At 46.2% G+C, this 26,934-nt stretch overlaps 1 protein-coding gene across 1 annotated transcript; it reads right to left on the reverse strand.

The window, feature by feature from the left end:
• Window positions 1–9,050: 9,050 nt before the first annotated feature.
• LOC132450703 (brevican core protein-like) lies at window positions 9,051–26,347 on the reverse strand. Its single transcript, XM_060042734.1, has 14 exons — window positions 25,913–26,347; window positions 21,414–21,490; window positions 20,364–20,741; window positions 19,828–20,002; window positions 19,577–19,704; window positions 18,883–19,176; window positions 17,450–18,325; window positions 16,109–17,290; window positions 12,781–12,888; window positions 12,011–12,169; window positions 11,685–11,767; window positions 11,121–11,265; window positions 10,540–10,722; window positions 9,051–9,799 (listed from the first exon to the last, which is right to left on the reverse strand). The coding sequence occupies exons 1-14, from the start codon at window positions 25,930–25,932 to the stop codon at window positions 9,663–9,665; spliced, it is 3,945 nt and encodes a 1,314-aa protein (XP_059898717.1). The 5' UTR covers window positions 25,933–26,347; the 3' UTR covers window positions 9,051–9,662.
• Window positions 26,348–26,934: the final 587 nt, after the last annotated feature.

Raw genomic sequence — 26,934 nt, forward strand, 5'->3', positions numbered from 1 at the left:
GGGGCTGATGTTCGGTAATGACTGGCGCCGTTCTATACATTATCCGGCTCATTGCACGGCTACTTGACAAAACAAAACAATAACTTCCCACGGTGTGTCATTTTACAATTACCCTTCGTAGTGTTGATCAGCAGAGAAATAGTCTGCCAAAGACGTTTACGTCGCTTAGCAACCGAATACACTGGGGTTGACAAGTGACCAGACTACTTGCGGAGTGCTACCAAAGAACAAAAAATCCACTTTCCTTGTCAGCGGTTATTATATGCTTAGCAACGATGAATTAAACTTTTAGATGAAATTCAATTTATCTCATTACCACTTTGCTACGCATGTGTAAAGAGGCACTCTTTTAATATAGAGTTGAAAGTTTGATAAGATACAACATTGATACGAACGGTAGTAAAGGGAGAAAATGGCACAGTTATATACTAATAAAACAAATAAGCATACCATTACCGAGTTGCACATCATTAAACAGTGGTATTCTATTATAGTTTAGTACATTAAAGTGTAAGTGTTTCAACTTCGATTTGATCTAAGAAAAACGTATTTGGGACTCAAAGACTTCTAGGAAGCCACCCCTGGTGATACTTTTCTGCATCATCGTGTATAGAAGCATAATAATGAGTGACATCATGGTGTTATACTTTTCAGAGTACGAGAAGCTTAACAGACCACACAAACCCTCGCCCATGGTGTCCCTTTGTCGTGATCTTGAAGAGGTACTAATAGGGAATATGATGTCATCAGAAGAACACCACCTGGCTTCGCAGCAGAGAGGAATGGTCAAACACTGGTTGGCAGAGAATGGCAAAAACATGGGATATTTTTTTAGTCACTGACATAATTTTGGGAATGAAGACAAAATGGCATAGATCACCATGTTGACGATCATACACAACATATTCCAGCATTTATACAGTATATCACTCAATTTGATCACCAATATCCTGGGTAGAGAAAACAAGGAAAGTGAACTTAGTAAAAGGAAATCTGCAGACTTGTCTTCTAAAGTCACAAGATTGTTCAGACCCCACAATGGAGTGAAGAGAAAGAGGAAACGTGGTGTGAATGGATGTCTTCTGAACGCTGGCTCATAATGGAATGTTAATGGAGGTATTTCATGAAGTGGACGAGGGGCTTCCTCACCGCGACACCAGGGGAAGATGGGGTCAGACCCAGGGTCACAGCGATAATGGGCCATTTCCTAATTCACCCTCTGCCGACCCCTGCTGACCTGTGTGTGTGTGTGTGTGTGTGTGTGTGTGTGTGTGTGTGTGTGTGTGTGTGTGTGTGTGTGTGTGTGTGTGTGTGTGTGTGTGTGTGTGTGTGTTGTAGCATGCGTGTGCCTTTGCATGGTGGGTGTGTTGGTGTGTGTGTGTGTGTGTGTGTGGGGGGTGAATAGATAGAGAGAGAGAGAGAGAGAGAGGGGGAGAGAGAGAAGGAGAGAGAGAGAGAGAGAGAGAGAGAGAGAGAGAGAAAGAGGTCACTCAGTTAGGAGAGAGGACAGGCAGCATATTGCTCCCTGTGTGACCCTTCACGATGGCCCTTTAAAAAGCATCAAGTAGCCTAACCTTTGACCCCGACACTTGTTACCCTACTTTTTTAGAAGGCCCAGGGGATTCCGACGACGCATGCAGAATTACCATAAAATAGATGTGACTTTTTAAATTTTTGTATTTATTTCAGTAACTTCTCCAAATGCTTTGTTATTTTTGGTGAGTAAGAACAATGAGTTTTCTGAAAACATTAAAGATTCTAATTCGAATAAAAAGTTTGGTTCACAGATCAACACAAGTCAACTGAAGGAGAGAGAGCTTGTTGACCTAGTGTTGTCGACCTCTTGGCCTCCCTTGCTGACGAGAGGTCAGAGGTCAGGTTCAGACAGGCAGGGTCAAGGAGAGGTTTTTTCATGGGCGGTCAGCGTGGGGACAGAAGTGTGTCAATGTAACAAAACACTGGAATGACTTCCTGTGACTTTTGGTCACAGGATGGGACAAAAAGACAAAAGTGTTTTTTTCTTCAATCAATGTCAATGACAAACTCAAAGACATTTGAACTAATCAAAATAAGACTTCTCATCAACCCAATGCAATACAATATGTCAATAATTCATTTCTTTTAATGTTCAAACTCAAACCAATCAAATTCATGTGACTTAATAACTAAACCTGATATATATATATACTGTATATACAAAGATATATATATAGAGAGATATATGAGTGTAAAAATGTATAATAATCTTTATTTAAAAAAAACTGGGCTATAATATCATGGCAGACAGATAAAAAGAACGACAACAAAATGTATAAATAAATGTCACAATATCATTGAGCCAGTGTCGGTTTTAACCTTTTGTCCACAAATGAAAAATCAATTCCCATAGCCGCCCGTGGCTAATCCCCCACAAAACCCAAAACCGGAACAAAACGTCTAGTTATTGAAGAGGACGTAAATCTTTGTGGGACGTTCTCAGGGCGTCCGACCAGAGGGCCACCGAGGTAGATGGGAAAACAATATCTGAATGATGGCGTTTTGAGAGCCCTTCTGTGCCCGCCCAGACACACATGAAGACCAGCAGGAGGTATCAGCCGTGAGTGTGCCGAAGCATGTTGGAGGGTCTGACTCCTTAATTCGACCTCTAAAAAGACGGGGTCACACGGAGTAGACAGCCAGAGAATGGATGGCGAGATGAGACACTTCAAACTGTCTGCGTCACAGTGTGTGTGTGTGTGTGTGTGTGTGTGTGTGTGTGTGTGTGTGTGTGTGTGTGTGTGTGTGTGTGTGTGTGTTTGTGTTTTTGTGTGCATGTGTTTCAGAGAGAGCGTAGTTGTGTCTGAGTCTATGTCTACTAAGTAGGAGTGTGTTTAGGAATGTGCAGAGGTGGTGTGTCTGTGTTTGCATGTGTGGGTGAATTCATGAGCACTGAATTAATACATGAACCTGGTAAACTCTGCCCTGATTAGGCACGGTCAACATAGATGTGTTGTGTGTGAGAGGAAAGTCAAGGCCGACTTAACATATCTACATGCAATATAAACCGAGACGATTGCAGAACTTTGACTAAATAATATATAAAAGAAGAGCTCTGTCTGGCTGGGGTTCCTGCCAATCAAAATAAATAATGCTTTTACACTTTGAATAGATATTTAAGTATTACTATTATTATTATTATTAATACACAAAAAAATAAGCACAGCTGCCTTTGTTTGTCTCCGGCTTCGTAACAGTGGCAAAAAAATTTGAATCGATACAGGTTAATTAGACTTAATTTGCAGAGGTTGATACATCAATACTTTTTTTAAATAAAAAGTAAAGGTAACATTCATATATTTTTCAGTTCTTCGAGTCTAACCATTGCATTATTTTGTGTTTATCAAATAACATACGACGTATCAATGACATTTCAACCTATCGTTTGCAATTTGCCTCCTATGGATTCGCCGAAGTACAGATTAAAACTATAACATTAATATCCTCATATAAATATCAGGAATAAGATCAGATAAGCTAAGTAAGATAATAGTTTGAGATGGTATCTCTCCTCATGGGTCCACATGTTTCACAGTAGACCTGGGAGGGACCGTTCTGAATATGCCACCACTCCATCCTCACAGCCAAACCCCAGCCCACAGAGATGGCCTGTGAGCGGGGAGAGCAGGGGCTGAAGGCCCCCCCGCCCGCCACCGGGTGGTGACCATCAAGTCTGAGCCATGAGGGAGGCGGAGGGCATCAGGCTAGACATGTCCGACTCTTTCTCTGGTGTCTACATCCCTCTATGGCTCGCTGAGGTGGGGGGGTGGGCGGGGGGTGGGGGGGGGGCTGGGAGCAAGGGGTGGGGTGAGAACCAAGAGGGGGGGGACCTCACAGCTCAGCCACTGCTATTTGCTGTCTGTAAGACACACAGTGGTAAGGTCAAAGGGCAAATAGGTTCACAGGAACTAGAGGCTTTCACATGCTAATGCGGCCGGCGGCAGCGCAGGCCGTCTGCACAGCGCAACGTTGCTCTGGGTGGGGGGGGCGGTCTCGGCTGCTTAATATACTGGACAGGTTGTGGAAATGGGTTGACACGTATGGCTGTACTGAGTTGGTGTACCGTTAGTTTCATTCGGATTACACGCTGTTTAAAATGTACAGTAGACCAGCTCACCAAAATAGTAAGCTGTCCTTCACAACAGCCATCGCACCTGCCCGTCCGATGCGCCCTACCACTGCGGTAGTCCCTCCTGGCTGACCGGGGTGAAGGCCTACAGGGTGTGAGAACGTAGTGTATAGGATGTGTGAACGTATTGCACAGGATCTGAGAACGTATGGTATCGGATGTGTGAACCCATGGTAAAGGATGTGTGAACGTATGGTATAGGATGTGAGAATGTTTTGTACAGTATGTGTGAATGTATGGTGTAGGATGTGTGAATGTGTATTGTGCAGGATATGCTCTGGAACTGTTTCATTCAGTAGATACTAAAGTATAATACAGTATAAAATATAATTAGTCATCAGGCCCTCCCAAGATGTTGACTCAGTAGCGCTCTTGTTCAAGAACAGAATGCCATCAACTTAAACAATTGAAAAAGATTTCATTACAGAACTGGCCAATTGTATGACACAAAATGTTTAAGTAAGAAAATCGTTAAGGCACCGTTCAACATTGAATATGTATTTTATTTTACTAGATATTGTTAACTGGTGTGTGTGTGTGTGTGTGTGTGTGTGTGTGTGTGTGTGTGTGTGTGTGTGTGTGTGTGTGTGTGTGTTTCTTTGCAAGGTGCCTGCGTATTTGTGCATGTATGTGTGTGTGTGTGTGTGTGTGTTTTTCTGAGATAGGGTCCAATCAATGGTGAGTGGAGCCCCAGAGTCGTGAGAGCCAGACAAACTCCCAGACGCATGCATGAATTCCATGGACACACAACAAGGTTCTATTGTAGCCGCCGTCGCATGGGATGCATAGATAAATGATTTCCATGTAGCCGTCTTATTGATGTACAAGTGACCCCTACTGGTCGCTTTAGATATTGCAATGCGGTCTCTTGAAACCAGGACATGTTCCAATCACACGCTAAGCAATTAGCAAAAGAAGGTTGACGTCTTCACGTGACGTTATAATCCGATTTTAATGTTTTTAACTTATTTAGGAAAGTACTCTTTAATAATTATACGATTATTCTACGATAATGTGAAGAAAATTAGAAAATGTAAAAGTTAGTAGGCCTACTTAAAATATTTGATGAGGCTATAGGCCTACTATAAATGAAAAAAATATATGTTTTCATATATGAATTTGAATTTACATAGAAAAGGAAGATAATGTTATGATATGTTATATGCCACATGTTACATGAATTAAGTTATCTTTCCTATCACAAAATCGATGCTTATTCATGTTAACTAAATTGAGTCGAATATGAAATACATTATTCAATTATTATTAAAATATATTATTTAAATGATGATGGCAACACAAATATAACCCCCCTAAGAAGATAGAATAATACAGGCCGAGATAATAAAGAAAAATAAATGTGACCAGTGTCTGCTTATGCAGCACTTCTTCATCATTTCCTCGACAGAGTCAGCCTTTCCCACATCAACCCCCCCCCCCCCCCCCCCCATCCTCCCCCCCCCCCATCCTCCCCGTCTCCCCCCCCCCCCCCCCCCCATCCTCCCCGTCTCACCCCACCCCTCTCCACCCATCCGTCTGTTTGTCCGTCCACAAAGTCATTCATCTTGCTGTTTTCCCACCATCGCTCCGCAGTCAGCCCCCCTCCCCCGGCCGTTAGATCACGGGCGTTAATTACACCCTGATAGGGCCACTGAGGCAGAGGAAGACTACGGTGATGGGACGAAGACTATGGGGACGAAGACTGTTGGTGATGACAAATGATGCTGACGAAGACTATGGGGAGGAAGAACATGGGGATGAGGACTATGATGATGAAGATTCTGGTGATCAAGACGAGGACACAGTGACCTTCCAGATCAATGGAGTCCTAACGCTTCGATAGTTTGGTGTTAATGTTTGGAATAATGTAAAGCACCATATGTCACTCCTTTCAAATTGCATTTATAATGTGTCTTTTAATTTGGCATCTCTTGAAGCACAAGACTTTGAAGACTTATACATAATAGCTTACATATATAATATCTTCTATTTATATATACAGATATACAGTAGATATAGAAACCTATATATTTATAGATAAAATACACATAAACCTGATTACACTCAACACATTTCACATCCGTAAGTCGTCCGTTACGCCTCCCAACACGCCCACGACGAACATACATCCACGTGTCAGCAGATACCTCATTCATACATCACAACACAACTGTGTATGTTGTGCTGTGTGTTGTCGAACAAGATGAATCGCGTGTACTTTGCCCCCTGGTTGTGTGTGCTTGTGCAGCATTGAAGCGGTGCGCAGAGGGAAGCCTTCGCCCCGAGGGCCCTCACTGGCCAGAACAAAAGCGCGCAGCGTGCACGTGGTCGGCCCGTCCATTAGGATGCAGGGCCGGCTGCGTCGTGCGGGCGGGCGGGCGGGCGGGCCCCGCACGACGCAGCCGGCAGAGAGCCTGCTGGGGACCGCGCACTGGGGCCGTTCCCAGACCCAACGGGGCCTCTGTCTCTTTTCTTCAGCGGGGCCCTCACTTTTTTCTATGCTACTTCTGATGTCGTCGCTGTCTCGGCTTTTCACAAGGAGCTCGGGGGGGGGGGGGGGGGGGGGGTGGGGGGGGATGCAAGATGCATGCCGTCAAGTCCAGCCCTATTGTGGACTCGTTATTTATATTTATTCAAGAACCCCTGCCGCCAATCCCCCCCCCCCCCCCCACCCGCCTCCCCCCCCTCCCCTTCCACCAACACGAACACACCTCCTCTTAACCATCTACTCCCTACATGGATCCATTGAATGAGGGCCTTCTTGATGATTCAATCATTTATTATAGATCCCGAGCGAGACAACCTCAGTCGCGACTGAAGAGCAATGTGTCCTCGTTAGTGGGACACCATGGCTGGCCTGCTGCAAAGCCCCACACCCAGTTCTTCCTTTCACCGGCCAGAAGTCACCCAGGTCACCCTAGGAACCAGGGGTGATCATTATGGGGTGTCAAGGACCTCGCACCAGGGGGTGGGTTAACCCCCCCCCCTCACCCCCGGGGCCGGGCCTCAATTAGCCAGCCACACTTCCTCTGGTAGGGGGAGGAAGTCCATAAGGAGTCCTTTAACACGCCGTTCATCCCCGGGCCAACCCCCGCGACCTTAAGGTCACAGGCCACAATGCGGCCCCATGCGGAGCCGTGTCTCAGGCCCCGTGTCGGACGGCTGAGGGCACCGGCCCTCTGCATACACACCCAGCCGCCGCAGCCGCCACTGCCGCGTCCGTCTATTGAGGGGCCTGAGAAACACGCCGTCCGTCCCACACACATGCCCACAAGGAACCACCTCGCCCCCTCGCCCCCGGGAGGAAGGGACAAAACAAGCGGTCTTTGTCGATTCACATCGCCTGGGCTGATTAGGAGCGATAGGGTCGGTCTTTGTTGACAGGATGAAAGTAGAAGGAGATTAAAACAGGGGGTTTGGGGCGTGAGGTTGGGTACATAAGACTGTGTCTCAGTGGGAGCCACCTGGGATGCCCAAAACTGTTAGCGGCTAATCCGTTAATGCGCTGTAGACGTCGGGGCCTATCGCTGACAGCCGCTGTGCTGGAGCCCTGGGTCACATGGCTGTGTTCCAAACATGGGCCATGATCTATTCTGAATGCATGGTGGAGGCTTGGATATAATTGCAAATACAGTAGAAATGTCCCAGTTTTTGTAAAGCGTCTCTGTTTGAGGAGACGATTAATTACAATAACTTTATTTCTGATACACTTTCGAGTCGTATGAATGCATATGTAAATATAGCTTTGCAACGGACAAAAATAATATAAGTTATAAGTTTTATATATATTTTTTTTAAATCAAGAAATAGAAAAGAAGGTTATTTGCCCAGAGCAGAGGACACCATCGGGTACAACATAGGGTACTTTCAATTGTTTGTATTTATTGTCAGCCAATTTTATTCATTTTAAATCATGACCTCCTTTCAAATTGTGATTATTTTTTTATAATTATTCTTTGAATAAATAATTCACTATACTACTAAATACACTATAACTATTACTTGAACTATTAAATAATAATATAAATAAAAGTTTAATTGTATTTGGTGTTTAATTATGAATAAAGTTGATGTGCACAGTGCGTCATTAACACTTTTTGTTAACGGCTCTTTGATGCCACCTGGCGGCGTTTTAGAATTCCGAGCGATATAATCTTGTATGTATTTCAGCATATCTTCAGTACTACCTACACACTAGATTATACAACAACACATCAAGGACAGAGGGGGAAAGGAATTTATTAAACTGTACATTATGGGCCCTGCCCGTTTTGGATAGTCTTAGGCTGGCTAGGAGAAGTTATAGTGCCTGCAAAACCATGTTTGGTTTAAAATGACAAACGAATTATCGATGCAAGCAGCATTGGAAGGAGGAAGATGGGCCAGGCCATTATGAAAGTTTGCTTATTTCTGACCTCGATGAGCATGAATGAAGATGATGGGATTATTCAAGAAAAGTTTAGCAAGAAATAAATATGCTACATACAGTCAATGATAGTCAAATACAAAATATTTTTGTGTAACTGAAATGGTTTGTGATTGGCTAATGAAAGAACAAAAAAATGTTTAGGTTTAACTCAAATAACGATTGGGTTATGGGTAATAATATTTAAGATACCAATACATGCTCACCTGAAGAAGATGTGTAGGTCTACCAAATGTACTAAAGATTGTTGGCAAAGGGTTGTCAATACAATTCTATGCAGGTGAGGCACTAGTTGGCAGACCAATCGAATGAACAAGATGGCCGCCATCTCTTGGTATGTGATAGGCCACGCACACAATTTAGACTCCTATCCACATTGTACATGCTATATGCAGATATATGGACCTGGTCCTACCACTAATGATGTGATTCTCGAATAAGAAAAAGGAAATGAAACTGTTATGGTTTAAGAAATGTATTTTAATCACCGCGCTGTCCTACAGAACTTTATTATAACATAAAGTTGATGGACAAAGCTGTGTCGGCAAAGGTTCCCCACAACAAATGATAGGAAAAGTATTGACGGTTTTGATTTGTTGTGTTTCATGCATGGCTAGCTAAGAACCATGGGCTGAATATAAAAACATAATTGGTCTACAGGTTGTACATTTTGTTTTCTGTTTTGAATAATAGCCTACTCTAAATCCACCTTTAAATTCATCGGTTTGAAAATATTTCTAATTCAACACGATCAACCAAATTATTCAGTAGACGTACAAGGCTTCTATGGCGCAATAGTACCATCTAGTGGCGAAGGGCACTAGGTGCAACATCATCTTATTGCTTTGGACACAGCAGGGTTTCCTTGGATGGGTGTATCCAATTTCACAAAGAAGAAATCAGTAGAAAGTATAAAAAACCCAGCTCCTTTTTTTTTTCAGTTAAGAACAACATGTCTCAGCATTACAAAACGGTGGTCTAACTGCTTACTGCTTATGTTTTGTTTGGAAGCGTCATTATAGCATATGTCAATGCACAATCAAAAAGATGGGCTCTAAAGCAGTTGTCGGTTTAAAACTTGATGTCCCAATACTGTGGCGACGCCTCTGTCGTTGTGGCTTCATCGTCAACATCGTCTTGGACAGCCGCGAACATCACTCCGGTGGATGAATAGATGTGACCCGCTGCCTCCAACATCCTCCCACCGACTACAACAAGAAAGGTGATTACAGAGTAAAACCAGATAAAACGTATATTACTAAATAATAACTATGAATGGTTGCAAACTATGAACAGGATTACCATTGCACAATAACCGCAGACGGTTCCGATTGAATAATGAGCTGCTAGAGCCAGCCCTTCTCTGTCTCCAAGGTCTCATTCACTGAACTGCAGATTTCACTTTGTATAATCATGGATATTCCTCAAAATCAATATAATAGTCAATAACAACTGTACAACTATACACCTCACAACAGCATTATTAATAAGCTGCCAAAAACGAACTGATTTAATAAGGCACATTTTTTCGAATTTTAAATGTGATTGTTTGTGTAGAGTTATCTCCAATTGTCTTGGACTTGGTTTTTGTCTAACATTAAAGGTGAAATATTATCCCACTAGATGTGAGTGTGATTAGGTGTTACAAGTCGTATTGAAAATCTGCCTCTTCTGACGCAAGTTGGCATGTCCACCTAGATGTATGACGGATAGATGGGCAACATTTGCTACAGTCCCCTGGCTTGGCTGGTAGACTGATCTATCCATCATCGCACACCTGGTGATATAATATGTCACCTTTGAAGGACTCGTCTTCTGGGTTGTTTATTCTTCTTCCTGGTCCAGTTGGAGGCGTGGCCTAAGGCTTACCTGGGACACATTGGATCTGAGGCTCCTCCCACACGCCCCCTGACAGGCAGCTGACCAGGAGGCGTGGCCTAAGGCTTACCTGGGACACATTGGATCCGAGGCTCCTCCCACACGCCCCCTGACAGGCAGCTGACCAGGGGGTATCTCCTCTGCCGGAAGCCTTCGGCGCAGTGGTAGCGCACAGACGCCCCCGTCTGGTACCTCTGCACCACTCTTCCATAAATGGAGGCGTTCTTCACTTTAGGCGGTGGGCCGCACAGCGCTGTCGGGGGGAAGGGCGAGAGCACTTAGGAAAGATCCCAAAGATCCCAAAGATCCCAAAGATCCCAAAGATCCCAAAGATCCCAAAGCAAAAGATGCGATCCGTTCTGATCTGGCACTCTAGGATATTGGACGAAATATCGGAGTAAGCACAGAAATACCTATTACATGGACTAGGCGGAGTAGTGGATTCAGAACAGGTGTAGCTCAATAAATTAATCTGTGTGTAGGCGTGCCAGTGTCTGTAATTAACGTTATGACATATACCTGTCTGTGTTACCCCTTACGATGACTCTGCTGCGATAAACGCCTGACATACATGACATTACAAATGACCTTCAGTTTAATGTGAACGCAACTTAAGTCATAAGGTTCCTTAAGGAAGAAAAGGTCACTCACTGGTGCCTTTCTTGCAGGTGTATGCCAGGTGATAGTTACACGGCACGTCGCTCCATCGTCCACCATTGTGCCACATCATCACCACACAGTCTTCCCCGGACAGGAAGTAGCTGTCTGGCTGCCCTCTGTGCCAGTTGTCATAGAGCTGTACAGAGGGAACATGAGGACAAAGCGCTTTTATTTTCCTACTCCGAGATGTACAGAGGGAACATGAAACAAGCAATTTTATTTTCCTACTCATAGAGATTTACAGAGGGAACATGAAAGCCCAATTCTTTTATTTCCTACGTAAAGAGCTGAACAGAGGGAACATAAAATCAAAGCGCTTTTATTTTTCATACTGTTAGCTTTTTACAAAAGGATTATGAAAATGTATGCTTTCACTTGACCACTCATTGTGTTGGCTTTCTATTTGAAAAAGGGTTATTTTAAAAAACACTTCTTTGTTTATGTATATTAACTAAGAAGTATTTAAATACATTGAGGTGGTTGTATTAATGTGTTCAGTATTAAGTCAACCACCACTTTTTAATTGAACGTTGCACTGCTGCTCTCTCGTCTCACCAGGGGGTTTCCATCAGACCAGCGGAAGTCTCCTTCGATGGTCTTGTCATTCAACCCGGTCCATTGGTACTCTTCGTATTTACCTGGGGAGATGACAAGGGGGTGACTTTCTTACTTTTGGGTTTGCTTTGTTCTTATTGTCTTTAAATCCTCCCGCGCCACATCCCTCCTCCACATTATTCTGATGTAAAGAATCGTCAACAGCCAGAAGCGACCGCACTCACAGCGGTGCATCTCGGACCAAATAGGAAAGCCAACCTAACCGACAACAATCATCACATGGACAGTAACACATGACTCATCAGCGGCGGCCCTGTGCCACCTACTGTTGAGGAAGGTCTGCTCCTCGGGGCTCATGATGGACACCAGGTGGGCCCCGGCCATGCGGCAGTGCAGCTCGGCCACCTCCCAGCTCAGACGCTGGCCGTAGTGGCGGTAGCAGAAGCCCTGGAACTTATCCCAGCCCGGCTCACACCGGTGCACGTCTGGGAGGTCAGAGGTTAGGGAGAGACCGGGTAGGCAGAGGGTGAGACAGGCCCCCCTTTAGACATGATAACATGTGTATTACATTACATATTATATCATGCATTTCATATTTGTTTATTTAAATTTGGAGCTTTAACGGTGCAAGCCCCAGATATATTAATAAACGATAATTAATGTCATGTTAATCACACAAAGCATCTACATCCTCCTATAGGAGGTTGATTTGACCACTAAAACAAAGCAGTCAAATCATATTGATTTTCTGGAATAATTAGACATCAGTGTATATATTCCACAGTAAGCACTGTATTGCAATGGGAATATAGAGTGTATATTAAGTAGCAGTGAGAGTTGGTGCTGTAGGTATGGTTTAAGAGCATTTTTCAGGGGTGTAACTTGTAAGAAATGGCCTTAGCTCAATAAAGTGCAACATATCTTAATGACTGAGAACCATAGGGAGGGAGGAGGCAGAGATAGAGGGGAGATATTTTGGGCTGTTTTAGGCTTATAAACTGTCTTTTGTGCTCTCTCTCCTAACGACTCGAATCGGACGGCCTTACAGCGCCTTTAACATCTCTAATGGTATTTTCATATTTTGAACATAGCTTACCGGTTTGGCAGAAGTCCCCTCCGTAGCTGGGCAGACAGAGGCACTGCACGCGGCCGCTGTGATCCACACACGTCCCCCCGTTGAGACAGGGCTCCAGCAGACATGCATCTAAAACATGCACAGTGTTGTTGTTTTTTAAAGAACTGTCCAAATAACTGAATTGAGGAAATGACTCAAGAGCACATTTTCACAACTCCCAAGCCTATTGGTTCATCGTGTTGTTTTGAGAGAATGTCAGTGGGGTATAGGGAAATATGCCTATCTTATGTCTCTATAACTCCATAACTTTTTTTAGTCATTCATATAATTTCGATATTTTGTACAGTCTACACCAGGGGTCACCAACCTTTTGAACCTGAGAGCTACTTCATGGGTATCATACGTCATACGAAGGGAACCCAGTTTGATACACTCTTCTGAAATAACAAATTTGCTCAGTTTGCATTTAGTTATATATTATTATTAATGATGAATGATACTCATCTATGTGAAGACACTGATCATGTTAATGATTTCTCACAATAATTATTGACAATGATTTAAAAAAGGCGGGCAAGAGTTGTTCAAGAATGAGTTGTGCTATGTTTAGAACAGGCCTGCGGGCGCCTCACATGGTCCCTGCGGGATCCCTGGGGCCTGAGGGCACTGTGTTGGTGACCCCTGGTCTACACTATACAAATAGTGTCAAACATAGTCAAATCCTAACATTAAGTTACAACAAAACAATTGTTTGTCATGTAAACTACGATTGGCTAAAGAGTTTAAGGTGACAGGATAATGTTTAAAATTTTCGATCTCATCCAACCTTTAATCTGCCATAACCTCTTATATCACCATCTTTAGGCTTTGATTGTGTCTCATTTTAACTATCGTCTAAATAATAGAGACATTCCTTTTCCACTCAAATCTTCTGATTGAAATTCATCATCATTATCATCATCATCATCATCATCATCATCATCATCATCATCATCAGCAGCAGCAGCAGCAACAGCATTAGCCTCCACTCAGAGGAGGAAGAGGGGATCGAGGCAGAGCAGTCACAATGTGCATTGAGCGATAATTCCTATTCCGCAAACACCGCTGATGAGGCGGATTAAGGGCATTGTTCGGAGTGCCAGTCAACGGCGTTCCCGTTCCGGATGCAATGACTCAAGCTAATGGGAAGCTGCTGGCTGCTATAGAAGGTAATGAGTCTATTCACACAAAAAATTACTAAACTTTCTTTTTGAAATACAGGCCTACATTTAAAATCTTAATTTAATTTGATATCATCTAAACGGGTTTGCGACATGCGAATAAGGATACCCGAGTGGAACAAAGTGGAACATTAGGTTTTTTCTCTGGGTTTGGTGTTGGTGGAAAGCTTTCCTGTAACAATGAAAGGGTGCATTGTTCCACCTCTTCCTGCTGTTACCCTTATAACTTCAAACACCGCCTGGCACCCCATGACTTCAGGATAAACTAGGATCACTTTTAAACTGTAGTGCTTTGTCTTAAAGCTTTAAAGTGCTCCTAAATAATTTATTAAAAATGTATTAACTGCCTGTTTTATGCTTTATAGTGGAGAAAGCAAACCAGCGCGATGAGCTTCAGTGTATAACCCTATACAAAGACTACAGACCTAACGCCAACACAGTCATTCATTTAATAATTTCTTGAAAGTTTAATTCAGAACAACTGACCTTTTTTTGTGCAACAAACAAGATATTTTGTGCTTTCTAATTAATAATGAATAACCATCAGGATTTGTGCATTAGAATATCAGCATTATCTAAAATGATTGCATGTGCCATCCAACAAATACAAGTAGTCAAAGTCATGTTCACAGTCATGTTCTGAAGCTATATCATATCATCTTTTTTTGTATATTCTAGATAAAATAGAAAGCTGCCACAGTGCCACCCCTTCAGTTTTTTTTGCAACCTGTCTCTGGGGTATTTTACTTGTTGGAGTTCAAAAGAAAATATCTAGGTCTACAGCAATCACAAGGCAGAAGATCTGCAGAAATCCTGGTGCTCACAGTTGTTTTTTTCATTAATTAACGTAATATCATTCAAAGTCATTTTTTAAAGACAATTTGATTGTATTTCTGATACTGTTTTGTTAAGCGACAGTAGCATTTCACTAAGTAAGAAACATAATGGTCACTACAGAGCCAAAGCCTAAGTTTATTATCTAAACTAACAATTGATATTGTATACCCATTCACAGTATTATCTAAAAACATTGTGCAATTGCATTGATCAACACAGTGACATTCAAGTTTTGAGTCCTTTCTGCAGCTATGTGCTAGCCTGGGAACCAGACAAATCTGCAAGCTCATGTTTTGTTTGCTCTGGCCCCCCACCCGTTCAGACAGATTTACAGTAGACCTGGCCCGGGTTAGGCCAATCCCGGGGGGTGGGTTTCATACATGACTGGACAGATGTACGCCCTATGGGAGCGGTGTTTAGGCAGTTTCATAGAGAAACAAGATGGCTGCCGTTGATTTGTCCAGCGTTTTGTTGCTCTGATTAGTTGTAGGTCTATCCAATGCATCCAGGGGCATTTTGGTCTGTTGAACGCCCCTTGGAAATCTAAAATGAAAGAGTTTCCGGACTAATACGCATTTTGCTGATACGCATTTGCGTAATATTCTGGTTGTGTCAGGCTGGCTATATACAGATTGGTTCAGAAAAAATATTGTTTTTTTTTGGGAAGGGGGGGGGGGGATTCATTCAAAGGTTGTAATCTCAGGTACGCAAACATTCAGCCGGACCTGGCAGAGATTCAGTTAAATTCAGTTGACACAGGCGAGATACTTTGAAATGTGAATGGCATCACCAGTACCATTTGACTCGAGGGGGGGGGGGGGGGGGGGGGGTAAATAACGCAACAGACATTCCTGGTAAGAACTTCATAGAAGTCAATCTTTGAGTAAGAAAAAAGAAGAAGACATCAAGCACAAATAGACATGGCTTGTGTAACTTGTGCAGGTCTTGGTGGTTGGGGGGGAGTGGAGGAGTAGTGTGGGGTTGTGGGTGTCAAACGGAGAAGAGGTGCAGAATATTTCAAAGTAAATAGGAAGGAGCGTGTAGCGAGTCAGGGGGGTGAATGCATCGAAGGACGCCGAAGAAAAAAAGCACGAAAAAAGGGAGGCCGACGCTGGAGGAGAAGGAGGAGGAGGGTTTGAGGAAGACGAAGAGGAGCAAGTCAATCAGAGTGTTTAGACAGGGAGCAAAGCAAAGGGGGGTTGGACCGGCAATGATTTTTTTGGAAGGGAATCATTGAATCGAATAACAAGAGAGCAGGGTAGTTAGACTGATAAGAGTGGCTTCAACGTTACCTGAGGGGTTCCCTGCGCTGCCCACAGCAGCCCTCTCATTGGGCAAGATGAGCAGTGTGGGCGGCTGCGTGAGCATGAACTGCTCGTCAACCCGCCCTTGGTTCACCGGGGGCAGAAAGGTGGTCGTCTGCGGCGATGGCGGCGACGGCCCGGGGGTCTTGCGGGAAACCTTGGCCGGCGTCGACGCCACGGGGCTCCGCGTGTTCGACCACACGCTGAACTGCTCGCCGTCCCCGGGGACCTTTCGGGTCACCACGGAGAAGAGAGAGGGCGCCTCCCTGCTGTGTTCGGGGGCCAGCAGGGACTCCTGCGCCGTGGAGGTGGCCTGGGGGAGAGTCCCGCCGGGGCTCTGGGTGTTGATGGGGAAGCCGGCCAGCTCTTCGTCCTCCGGGGAGCTGTCGCTCGGTGTGGAGGTGGACCCGAGCTCCCGGAGTGCGGCCCGGGGTCCCGCTGTGGGGGCCCCTGTGAAGGCCGACGTCGGGTCGGCCCCGGCCTCCCCGCGGGGGACCGCTGCAGTGGGGCCGGCGGTCTGTCGGGCGCCGTTGACCTTCCTCTCCGGAGTCTCAGTGGAACTCACGGCTGTTTCGTGGACGGTGCTGCCCACAGACGACACCGCTCCGGTGGGATGCGCCTCCTGTGTTGTGGTGGTGGTGGGGGCGGTGGCTGTGATGACTATATTGGTGGGGTTGGAGGTGGAGGTGGTGGTTGTGGTGGAGGTCGCATTGGTGGTGGTCGCATTGGTGGTGGTCGCATTGGTGGTGGTCGCATTGGTGGTGGTTGCATTGGTGGTGGTCGCATTGGTGGTGGTCGCATTGGTGGTGGTCGCATTGGTGGTGGTCGCATTGGTGCTGGCGGGGGTGGTGGTGGTCGCATTGATGGTGTTGGAGGCGGAGGTGGCCCCCATCAGATCGTCGTATTCTGAGCTCCCGCTGCCTTCCTGACTGGTTGAGATCTCCCAGGGGTTGACGACCGCGGAGTACACCACCTGAGGGAGCTCGGCCTCAGAGACCTCCGGAGGAGACAAGAGGGTTGCTCCTGGGCCTTCAGATGGGAGGTCAGTTGGAGTGACCACCACTGTGGCGGAGGACGGGGCGAGGTGAGTCGAAGAGACGGGTGAGGTGAAGGCTACTGGCACGATGGTTGATGCCATTGAACTGGTGTTTTGTCCATCAGAGACGTTTTCTGGAGAAAAGCCACAACACAGTTGGAATTGCACAAGAGGAGACTTTTAGATCACAACACGGCTTTATCAATGTATTAACCATATTTTTATACTATTCTGTAAAACCTTGCCAAACCTTCCCTCACCACGTATTTGATTAAACAGCGTTCTTATCGTACCTTGAGAATCTTCGGCCGACCCTTCGTCGGGGAACCACAGGGAGGTGGACTCCCTGGTCGGAGACCCGGTGGAGGTCAGGAGCACGCGTCCTGCTACCTCTCCTGTGGGCCGGCTCGATGAGGACGCTTGCTGCCTTTCGGTCGTTCGTTCGGTCTCTTCCAGGTTCAAATCAAGCACAAGGGTCGTGGACGGGACCCCGTCCAAGACCTCTTCGCTCTGGTCGATGTCTGGACTGCTGTCGTTACCTTCCGAGCGTTCCTCCACGTCCAAATTGGTCTCGGGCATCGGCTGGAAATGCTTGGAGCCATCTGACAGCTGAGACTGATGCTCTTCCAGATTGACATCTGGCATCGGCTGGTAATGCCTGTGAGGCTCGTACGACGGCTCGGGGAACTCCAGCGATTGGACGGTTTCCTCCAGCTCCGCTTGGTAAAGGCCGGTGCTGGCGTTGTGGCTGGTATCCGTCACATTATCGCCGTCAGGCCACAGTGTGCTGGACCAAAGGGGACGGTCAGTATCGTCTGCGGTGGCGCCGGTAGCAGGCACCGGTGTCGAGGTGGCGGCGGCGGTGGTGGTGGTCGTAGAATCGTTCCCTGTCTTGTCAAAGGGCGGGAGGAGCTCCGTCAGGGAGGTGGTGTTGAGGAGGCGCGTGGTCTCGGCGTCGCCCGGTGCCAGGGATCGCCCCTGGACGGTCGGCTCCGGGGAGATGGGGAGGGACTCCAGCGCGCTCTGAGCCTCTCGCTCCTTGTGGTCGTACTGCTGCTTGAGCTGCAGCTCCTCCACGGGCCGCAGGAGGACCACCACGTCCTGGCCCATGTCCTCGGGCTCCGTGGCCGCGTAGTCGGGTGGAGAGTCGGTCTGCACGTCGCCGAGAGCTGCAGAAGGGTAGGTTTAGAGTGGGGAATGTAAACAGGTGTCGCTCATGACAGTAATGATGGGTCTGCTGCTTTAATGTACGGGGTCCGCACGGATGGCAGACTAAACTAGAGAAGAAAACCCACATTGACCAAGTACCATGTGACCCGTGTTTCCTAGGGCGACTGCTCTGTGAAAAGGGTCTGTTGGCTGATACTAGAAAAAATGTAACAGAACCAGCTTGATTCATATAACCTGGTGGGGCTGCTCGATTATGGAAACAAATCATAATCGCGATTATTTTGGTCGACATTGAAATCACGATTATTCAAACGATTTATTTTGTTTCATTACTCAGCCTTTCTCTCCAAAAAAAAGACTTTGTAACAGAGAAATGTCCCCTTAAAAAATACACAAAATGTCCAAACAGAAATATATATCCAGCTGTTCTTCTACAAAACGCTTAAGAAACATAAAAAAATAAATAGTTTGGAGATCGGAATCGTAATAATTGCCCCGCCCTTTAACCTGGCGCCGTACCCAGCAGTACGTAGACACGGGGGGGGGGAAGGCTGACCTCGGAAGCAGTAGACGTCGTGGAGGGCGGAGCGCTCTGGGAAGCCTGTCTGGTTGGTGAAGCGATACAGGGTCTTCACCCCGGCCTGGGGTCCCCCGCAGCGCTCCCTGGGGGTGAGGATGGGGTAGCGCACGCTGCCGTCGGCCAGCCAGCCGGGGCTGCAGCGGTCCAGCCCGTCGCTCCAGGCCGCGTACAGCTGGGCGGTGGAGGCCAGCGCCGCGCCGGCCCGCTGGCAGTAGGCCCGCGCCCCCTCGTAGGACAGGGCCTGGGGGAGAGGGTCGTGGAACACCTCCCCTAAACACACACACACGCACGCACGCACGCACGCAAGGACACACACACGCACACGCACACACAGACACATTTTATGTGTTTATGTATATATCATCTTTTTCATTATTTTTTATTTCATTTCACCAGTATATACATGGGTAATTGTTTGGCTATATGGATTCATATAAATCTGTATGTTTAAGATCATGTAAGACATCTCACCAAGCAAAAGCTGAAAGATGCTAGATTCACAGCCCCATTAATATAAAGAAACCAAAGAAACCAAATCTCTCTACTATCTATATGATACTATCTGCTATGGCATGACATGGGACACCGGTTCATTGTCATGACAGGAAAGTACATTAAATAGACGCCTGTCTGTCCTATCCTTAAATGGTAGTGAAGAACCATCCCTTACCATCAATCTGCTCCACATAACAGTACACATCATAGAGGTCCTTTGGATCCATAGACCCATAGTTCCTTACTCCCGGTTTTCCGTCCATGTCCCCAAAGCAACCTTCCCGAGGCACCTGGATGGGATACCTGGAAAAAGAACAATAACAAAGAATACATCAAAAAAATCAATGACCACCAGGAAAGTAACATAACAGTAATGTTTGGGCTGGGGTGGCGGACACTAACTCAGAGGCTGTTTGTTAGTGTTACCTGACGGACTGGTCGGCCAGCCAGCCGGCGTCACACTGCTCGTAGCCATCATAATAAGCAGCCAGCAGCTGGTCTGGAGTTGCCATGTGGGCTCCGATGTCCTCACATGCCCTCTGCGCCTGCTGGAAGGAGAAGGCGTAGCGGCCAGATGCCTCTCTGTAGTGGAACACAACGCCTGGACGGAGATGGAAAGCCAACATAAACATGAACCCACGCACACATGCACACACATGTGCACCCCTACACTTAGAGCCACAAGTACTGGGTACGCAGTGGAGGAAGTTAGTTAAAGTGATATTCTATGAATCGTTAAAAAAAAACGAGTATGGATGGAAGAAATAATGGATAGATACCATGTTCGAAGAACGAGCCCGTGGTTTGTGGTCAGTAGAACCATTTAAAATGGAGTCATATTCAAGCAAATGTCCTCTTCAAGACGCAGTCCAAATACCCCCTAGAAGACCAACGCAGTAACACAACAGGGGGGGGGGGGGGGGGGGGGGGGGGGGGGGGGGGGGGGATCGCCCTTGAGTCACCTTTGACCTTGAGCTCCACGAAGTCGCTGGCGTCCTCCAGGCCGCGCTGGACCTCGCAGCGGTAGTGGCCGGTGTCGCTGGCGCGCAGCTCGCCCAGCCACAGCGTCAGGTCGTCCAGAGGGGACGCCGTGTAGTTGAGCAGCGCCGCCCGGTCCCGGTACGCCTCGTTGACCTTCACCCTCTCGCCCCGCGCCACCAGGATCTCCGTCTCCACGCCGCCCGCCACCAGGGTCCACTTGACCCGGGGGGGCAGGGCGGGGGACGGGGAAGGGTCGGAGGTCGTGGTGGATATGGAGCAGGGGATGGCGATGGAGCTGCCCAGCGGGACGGAGAAGACCGCCGGGGGGGGGATGTCTACCTGGAGCTTGGGGCCGTGGTCTGGGAGAGGGAGGGAGGAGGAGAAGGGAGGAGGAGAAGGGAGGAGGAGAGTGGGGGAGGAGAAGGGAGGAGAAGGGAGGAGAAGAAGGGAGGAGGAGAGTGGGGGAGGAGAAGGGAGGAGGAGAGTGGGGGAGGAGAAGGGAGGAGGAGAGTGGGGGAGGAGAAGGGAGGAGAAGAAGGGAGGAGGAGAAGGGAGGGGGAGAGGGAGGGGGAGAGGGAGGGAGGAGGAGAAGGGAGGAGGAGAAGGGAGGAGGAGAGTGGGGGAGGAGAAGGGAGGAGAAGGGAGGAGGAGAAGGGAGGAGAAGGGAGGAGGAGAAGGGAGGAGGAGAAGGGGAGAGGGAGGGAGGAGGAGAAGGGAGGAGGAGAGTGGGGGAGGAGAAGGGAGGAGAAGGGAGGAGGAGAAGGGAGGGGAAGGGAGGAGGAGAAGGAGGGAGGAGAAGGGGGGAGGAGAAGGGAGGAGGAGAAGGGAGGAGGAGACGTGATTCACTGCGGTGGGGTAATAAATGTAACCATGTAGCAGATATAGATATTGATCTTTCTCTCTCTCTTTCTCAGAGGCCAGCGCAGTCAATATTGTGTTTTTTACGACACGTCCAATAGAATGAAGGATGTTATTCCCTACATGCAAGAGATGATAACCTTAAGAAATAATAAAAGCAGGGATATAACTACCTTGGGCATAGTGGGTGGCTGGGAAGGCTGTGGTGAGCTGGCAGAGTGCGCAGAAGATTGGTAGAAGCTGGGCAAATCTACGGAGGAAAAAGGATTAAAGCTTTAAACAGGGGCGGAAATCTCCCGAGATTTCTAGAAGAAGGAAAAAAAATAGAAACCTGAATAAAGTAACAGACGACTAAATACACCCTCGGCCTATTGTGGGTTTTATCCATCACACATGGTTAAACGTGGCCCAACGTTACATTTTATTTCCTTAAATGGGAACGGTTAGATCATAAGCGGTAGACAGGCTTTCTGTCATGTCCTGTGGGGCAGTCGTCCAAACACTGTTGGTTTTTACCGAAAAGTTTTTCCTGTGCGATGGTCACTGTGTAGCCCACACAACCCTTTGTAGTGACTGTTGCCATGCTGATTCAACAGTTCCCATCAGTCCTCTCCTCTTTGATCTGGTCGATTAGCAACAGGTGGTATAGAATCAACCATTCAATTCATCCGTAGGAATATGCAACAGTGGCTGGACTGTAAAAATAGCAGATTCCCTTGATGAGTAATGATGAACTGTTTAGTGTCCTGGTTTGGCTTGCTTCTGTTTTTTCCATTTGGTTGTGTATAAGCACTGCAGCCACTGAATATCCACTGTTTTACAACTATTTCCCTCTAAAGCAAGTAATCCCATTGTACATTGTGGTAAGGGGTGTTAATATATATGTAATGTCTTTCAATTAACAGCCATAGGTTAGTAGGCTAGATTATAAAAAAAAAGTCTGGATAATATTTGGACAAATATTGGCTAAAATAGAATAAAAAACATTACAGGCTTTTACTGAAAAGAAGAAATCGCTAATGTATATGAATAGAACTAAATCAATGATTGAAATCCAGTAGCTTTGCAATACATTGGCGCACAACGTAAACCCTGGCTTAACATAGAACACAAAACTGCCTGTAATATAACCATTACACGCAAGGCTCCTGAAAACGATGAAGAAAGCCAGCGTACAAAAAAGAAAGAGAAAATATAGACGTGGAAAACAGGCAACGCTCCCGCTGGCTTTCAAGGAGGGGAAGGCTTGGAGCGCGCACACACACACACAGCCGTCTCACCACAGACTGTTCATCACCGCTGCGAGCTAATGACAAGTCTGGTCTTCCCCGCAGGCCTCCTGCCAGCGCCCCGTCACCCGTCACCAGCCCTCCCCCCCCTGGCACGGGAGACCGCCCAGACACTGACCTCAGACCACCGCACCCAGCGGCGGTGCCCGCATCGCAGGAGCGACTCACGGGCTACCAACCGTCTAGCGCTCTCGGAAGAATATGCTGCTCAGTGAGTTTTAAAAAGTGCAGTGATCGCACACAGTGGGAAGGGATCGTGATGTGCTTGTAATGAAGCTGTGATCGTTCAGTGTGGGGGTGTGTTTGTGGGGAAGGGGGCCTGCTGGTCCAGCTGTGATGTGCCACTGCGACCGGGCCATTTCCTCCTACACGCCCTCGCCACTGGAACGCATGGAGGGCGACACCGGAGGTTAGCGACACCGGAGGTTAGCGACACCGGAGGTTAGCGACACCGGAGGTTATACTTAGGCGACTTTTATTTCCATGAAATGGGTTAACCAAGTCAGAGCTATGTTCCACTACCGCTTTTCCTGTTGGATTTGTTTCAGCTATTAGGTAGAGATCTTGGTTAAGGGTTTATTTATCTTTTTCAGACAGCTAGGTCTTTGACTGCTGCTTGTAACAAAAGCAGACAACCAGAAGTCTAAATCATGAATCTAACTCACACTCTTCATAGTGAAAGAAGCCTTGGGGAATACAGCACAGAGGAGGTGCTGTAAACGTTTGTGTGTCTGTGTGTGTGCATGTGTACATGCGGGTATGAGTGCATGGTGTGTGTGTGTGTGTGTTTGTGTTTGTGTGCGTGGGTGTGTGCGTGCGTGCATTTGTGGGTGTGAGTGTGGGTGTGTGTGACTGAGTGAGAGAGCTGTCATTGACACAAATCTCAGTGTGAATAAAATGAGATTACCTAAAAAGAGTTGTATAATAAACACAGAATCATTGAACAGAACTCCAACTGTATCACAAATGCATGGCTGATAAAAAATTGAGGGAGCGGGGGGAGCGAGCACAAATGCAGCACACACTTCATGGTTATCTTAAATGGCGTTGTTCGGAGGTTGAATAAATGTGAATCTGTTTCCAAGCCAGCTGGGTCACTCCACGTTTTGGGCATGACTATTAGTATTCTTGACTGGATAGCTGCTCACAAAGACAGGCAGTGGGCAAGTAGGACAGCTGCACGCTGGCCATTCACTCCGGAGAGACTTGCATACACAAAATCCCTTAGGGAAAATTAAAGGACATGGCACAGGCACGCTTGCTTTTTTTTAAATTTTCTCTTCTGCGTTTATCCTTCTCTCTTTTCAAGGATGAAAAGAGAAGTTGAAAACCACTAAGAAAAGGGCCAAAGAGAAGCCCTGGTAGGGTATAGTAAAGGTCACATTAAGATACTGTCAGTAGAAATGTTTCAAATGGTATAATTGTCATGAAAGCAGGGCTGAAAACCACAGTGTGTGTTGATCCAACAGCAGTTGACGGCAGATCAAGGCTTGGCACTGGCTAGTTTTTGCCATATTCCTCTATCAAATCATCGTTATTATCATGGACTCATTTTCACCATGGCTTTGCGCTGCTTTTAATTAGCAAAAAGAGTAAAGACAAGCGAGAAAACTCTGCTATCAGTGCGGAATATACCCAAATATACGAAAAACCACCAGAAATCATGGTAGTTAAGGGAGTTTGGTGTCATACTGGTCAGCTATACAAACAAGGAATGAAAACCTATTCGGAAAAATCCTAGGGGATAATATGTTACAACTTCTAAATATGAAGCCTAATGGTCCAAACTAAAACAGAAACAACAAAAAACATTGGTTCGTGTTTGGTAAACAAACATTTAAATGCTAAGTTGTGCGTGGTACCACAACTTTGTGGGTGGGCGCGGCGATTGTATGCTTCAAGGTCGATTTAGCTAATTACCTCAGGTAGCAGTGACCAGGGAAATTACTCCTGATCCCGGTTTAGCCAGGTCAGGCTTATGTGGGACAATAATTCACTGCTGAACCTGGCTCAGTGGACTGTGGGGCTAGAGCTCCCTGTGCTACTGTCTGCACATTTCTATTCCATTTTCCAGGACAGCCACTGTGCCACCCGTTCTCCTAAGGAAGAGTTCCATTCTCTCCTAACCCTAGCCCATCTCAAATTTTGAATCTGCTGACCTCCAATTAATACTTTTCTTTCCTGTCGTCTCTTACATTGTGATAGGAAGCCATTGACATTATTTTATTAACGGTAGCCAATGCCGAAGCAAAATGGGTATGACAATATTTAATATAATCATCGGACACTCCTTGAATGAGTTCTGGCTCATGTCCTGTTGAGAAAAGTCACGACTCATCACTTTCAAATCTGTAGTATGCCTGACCAAATGCTCATTGGTGCATCCTTAATTAGAACCACTCCATTTCCTTATGTTGCATGCATCATCACATTTTTTATAATTCGGACCATTGATGCAAAGCTAATTATGATATATGTCCTACCATATAAACCATTTACTGCTTTCACATCACCTACGTGGCAAAACTCAGAAATCAAAGACATTTTTTCAAAAACATATCTGAATGAATCACTGCATCCCTTTCTTAGACTTTGCCATTGCTATATTTTAAAATGGCTGTGGCAGGGTACCACATTGGGACAAGGAAACCTTCTGCCTTCCCCATTACATAAGATATGTCATATATTCTTCTTCTCCACTCTCACTCTGTCCTTTAGTGATGACCTTGCAATGGGTCTTGAGGTCAAACCATGGGCCAGGGGAATGCTCTTAAACTTGCCTGTGGCTCAACTCTCTTGTTTAAAGAGAGGGCAGGAAGGCACATTCATAATACAATTCAACACAATTAGATACATATAGTCATTGCAAAGTATAATGGAATATTTTATGGTTATTGTATTGGTACCATATTGCTGAATGAACTAGGCTACCATGTTAAGTGAATTAGGAGGTTTTTTATTATCATATTCCCAATGTATATGTAGTCTATATAAGTACATTTTCTTCACCTAGATCCATAATTAGTTCGCTTGAAGATATCTTGCGTTTGCAGTGCATTGGATCCCACAAAAAACAACCGCCAGCCGATTTGCTTTCGGGTCAGGCTGATTGACAGATTGATGTGGCAGGGGCTAACACAGGTAGGATGCATTCTGGAGCCCGTTAACTAAGGCTAATATAGCTCTTAAAAAATATGCATGACCTTAGTAGCCAAGACAAGGCAATTCGTTAATTCATTTATTTATTAATACTCGGATCATTACTTTTTAATAGCCAAAAGTAGCTTTGAACTTGTTAGTAGATAGGCTACTACGTGACACAAATGAAAATACCAAAAGTAGACGGCAAGGCAGATGATGGATTGAAGAAAGCGTCAGCCTACCGGATTCCCCTTAAAGGCATTTCAGCTGATGAAATCAATCTTTGGTGAGGTTTCTCTCTGTCCGTTGACCGTTTCCAGTGAACTTGGCGCAGTGCGTAGACTTCAGTGCACTGCGACGTCGACGACCACGAGTGTGCAGGCGACGTGTTCTGCGCAGGTAGGGGAACTTCAGCGTCCGGCCGGCTCCAGAGGACGTCGAGAAAGAGAGACCTCCGCCAAAGTGAAGCCAAATATGAACCACTGAACAGCCCACTTTCTTAGGACCCCCCACCAAACAATCAGAACGAAGACAGTGCATGCTTGAGTCAAAAAGGGGGCGGGGGAGTGGTGACATCTAGAAAATAACTTATGTCACGGGCTGTTTAGTGATGACGGTGACTGTGTACTTTCAGCCAATAACGTTTAGCTGCATCTTAACACGAGAGACGCACAGTGCGCCTCGGAATGAACCGAGCACTACGGAGAGTTTGGGTCAATGCGGTGGCGCTGATATCGGCTCGGAGGCTCCCGCAGGTACGCGCTCTACTGCGGGGATGTTGCAGATCAGCCCCGCTGGTTGGAGAGAGAAGCTATGGGTATTCTGGTGGGATAACTGAGAGCGGCTATGCCTACTGATATGTGTCTGATGTGTTATTTTCGTTCTGTATTCCCACTCTCTTCAGTGGATGGTCATACTTTGTTCAATTGACTTTGGATGTATGGATATTGACTTTTGTATCAAAACTGCCTATGATAATTTATAGGCCCAGGCTGCTGGATTAAAGTTTTTATTTTATTTTATTGTATTGTCTTTCAAATTACAGGTTCTTCTAGTTTGCCATATTTTTTTTGTTAGATGCAATTCACAGTCCCGGCCGTAAACCCGGTTTAAAACCTTTTGAGGAATCATAAAGAGGAATCACCTTGCAAATAATCACAATCATGAGCATCCTCGGAAATAAGCAGAAAATAAACAATACGATGATAATACCGCATGGCCTAGGGCTCGCCATCAGCTGGTGTTTGGCCGTGTGCCATAGCCT

The sequence above is a fragment of the Gadus macrocephalus genome, chromosome 22 (assembly GCF_031168955.1).
Source record: "Gadus macrocephalus chromosome 22, ASM3116895v1".
In the NCBI taxonomy this organism is placed as follows: domain Eukaryota; kingdom Metazoa; phylum Chordata; class Actinopteri; order Gadiformes; family Gadidae; genus Gadus; species Gadus macrocephalus.

Coding starts and splice junctions, on each gene's coding strand:
- LOC132450703 (XM_060042734.1), bottom strand. CDS start 25,932: ATGCCTTTAAGGGGAATCCG. Junction 18,326..18,882: donor CGACGTCTACTGCTTCCGAG/GTCAGCCTTCCC, acceptor ACCCTTCTGCAG/CTCTCGGCGACGTGCAGACC. Junction 17,291..17,449: donor GTCGGCCGAAGATTCTCAAG/GTACGATAAGAA, acceptor GCTTTTCTCCAG/AAAACGTCTCTGATGGACAA.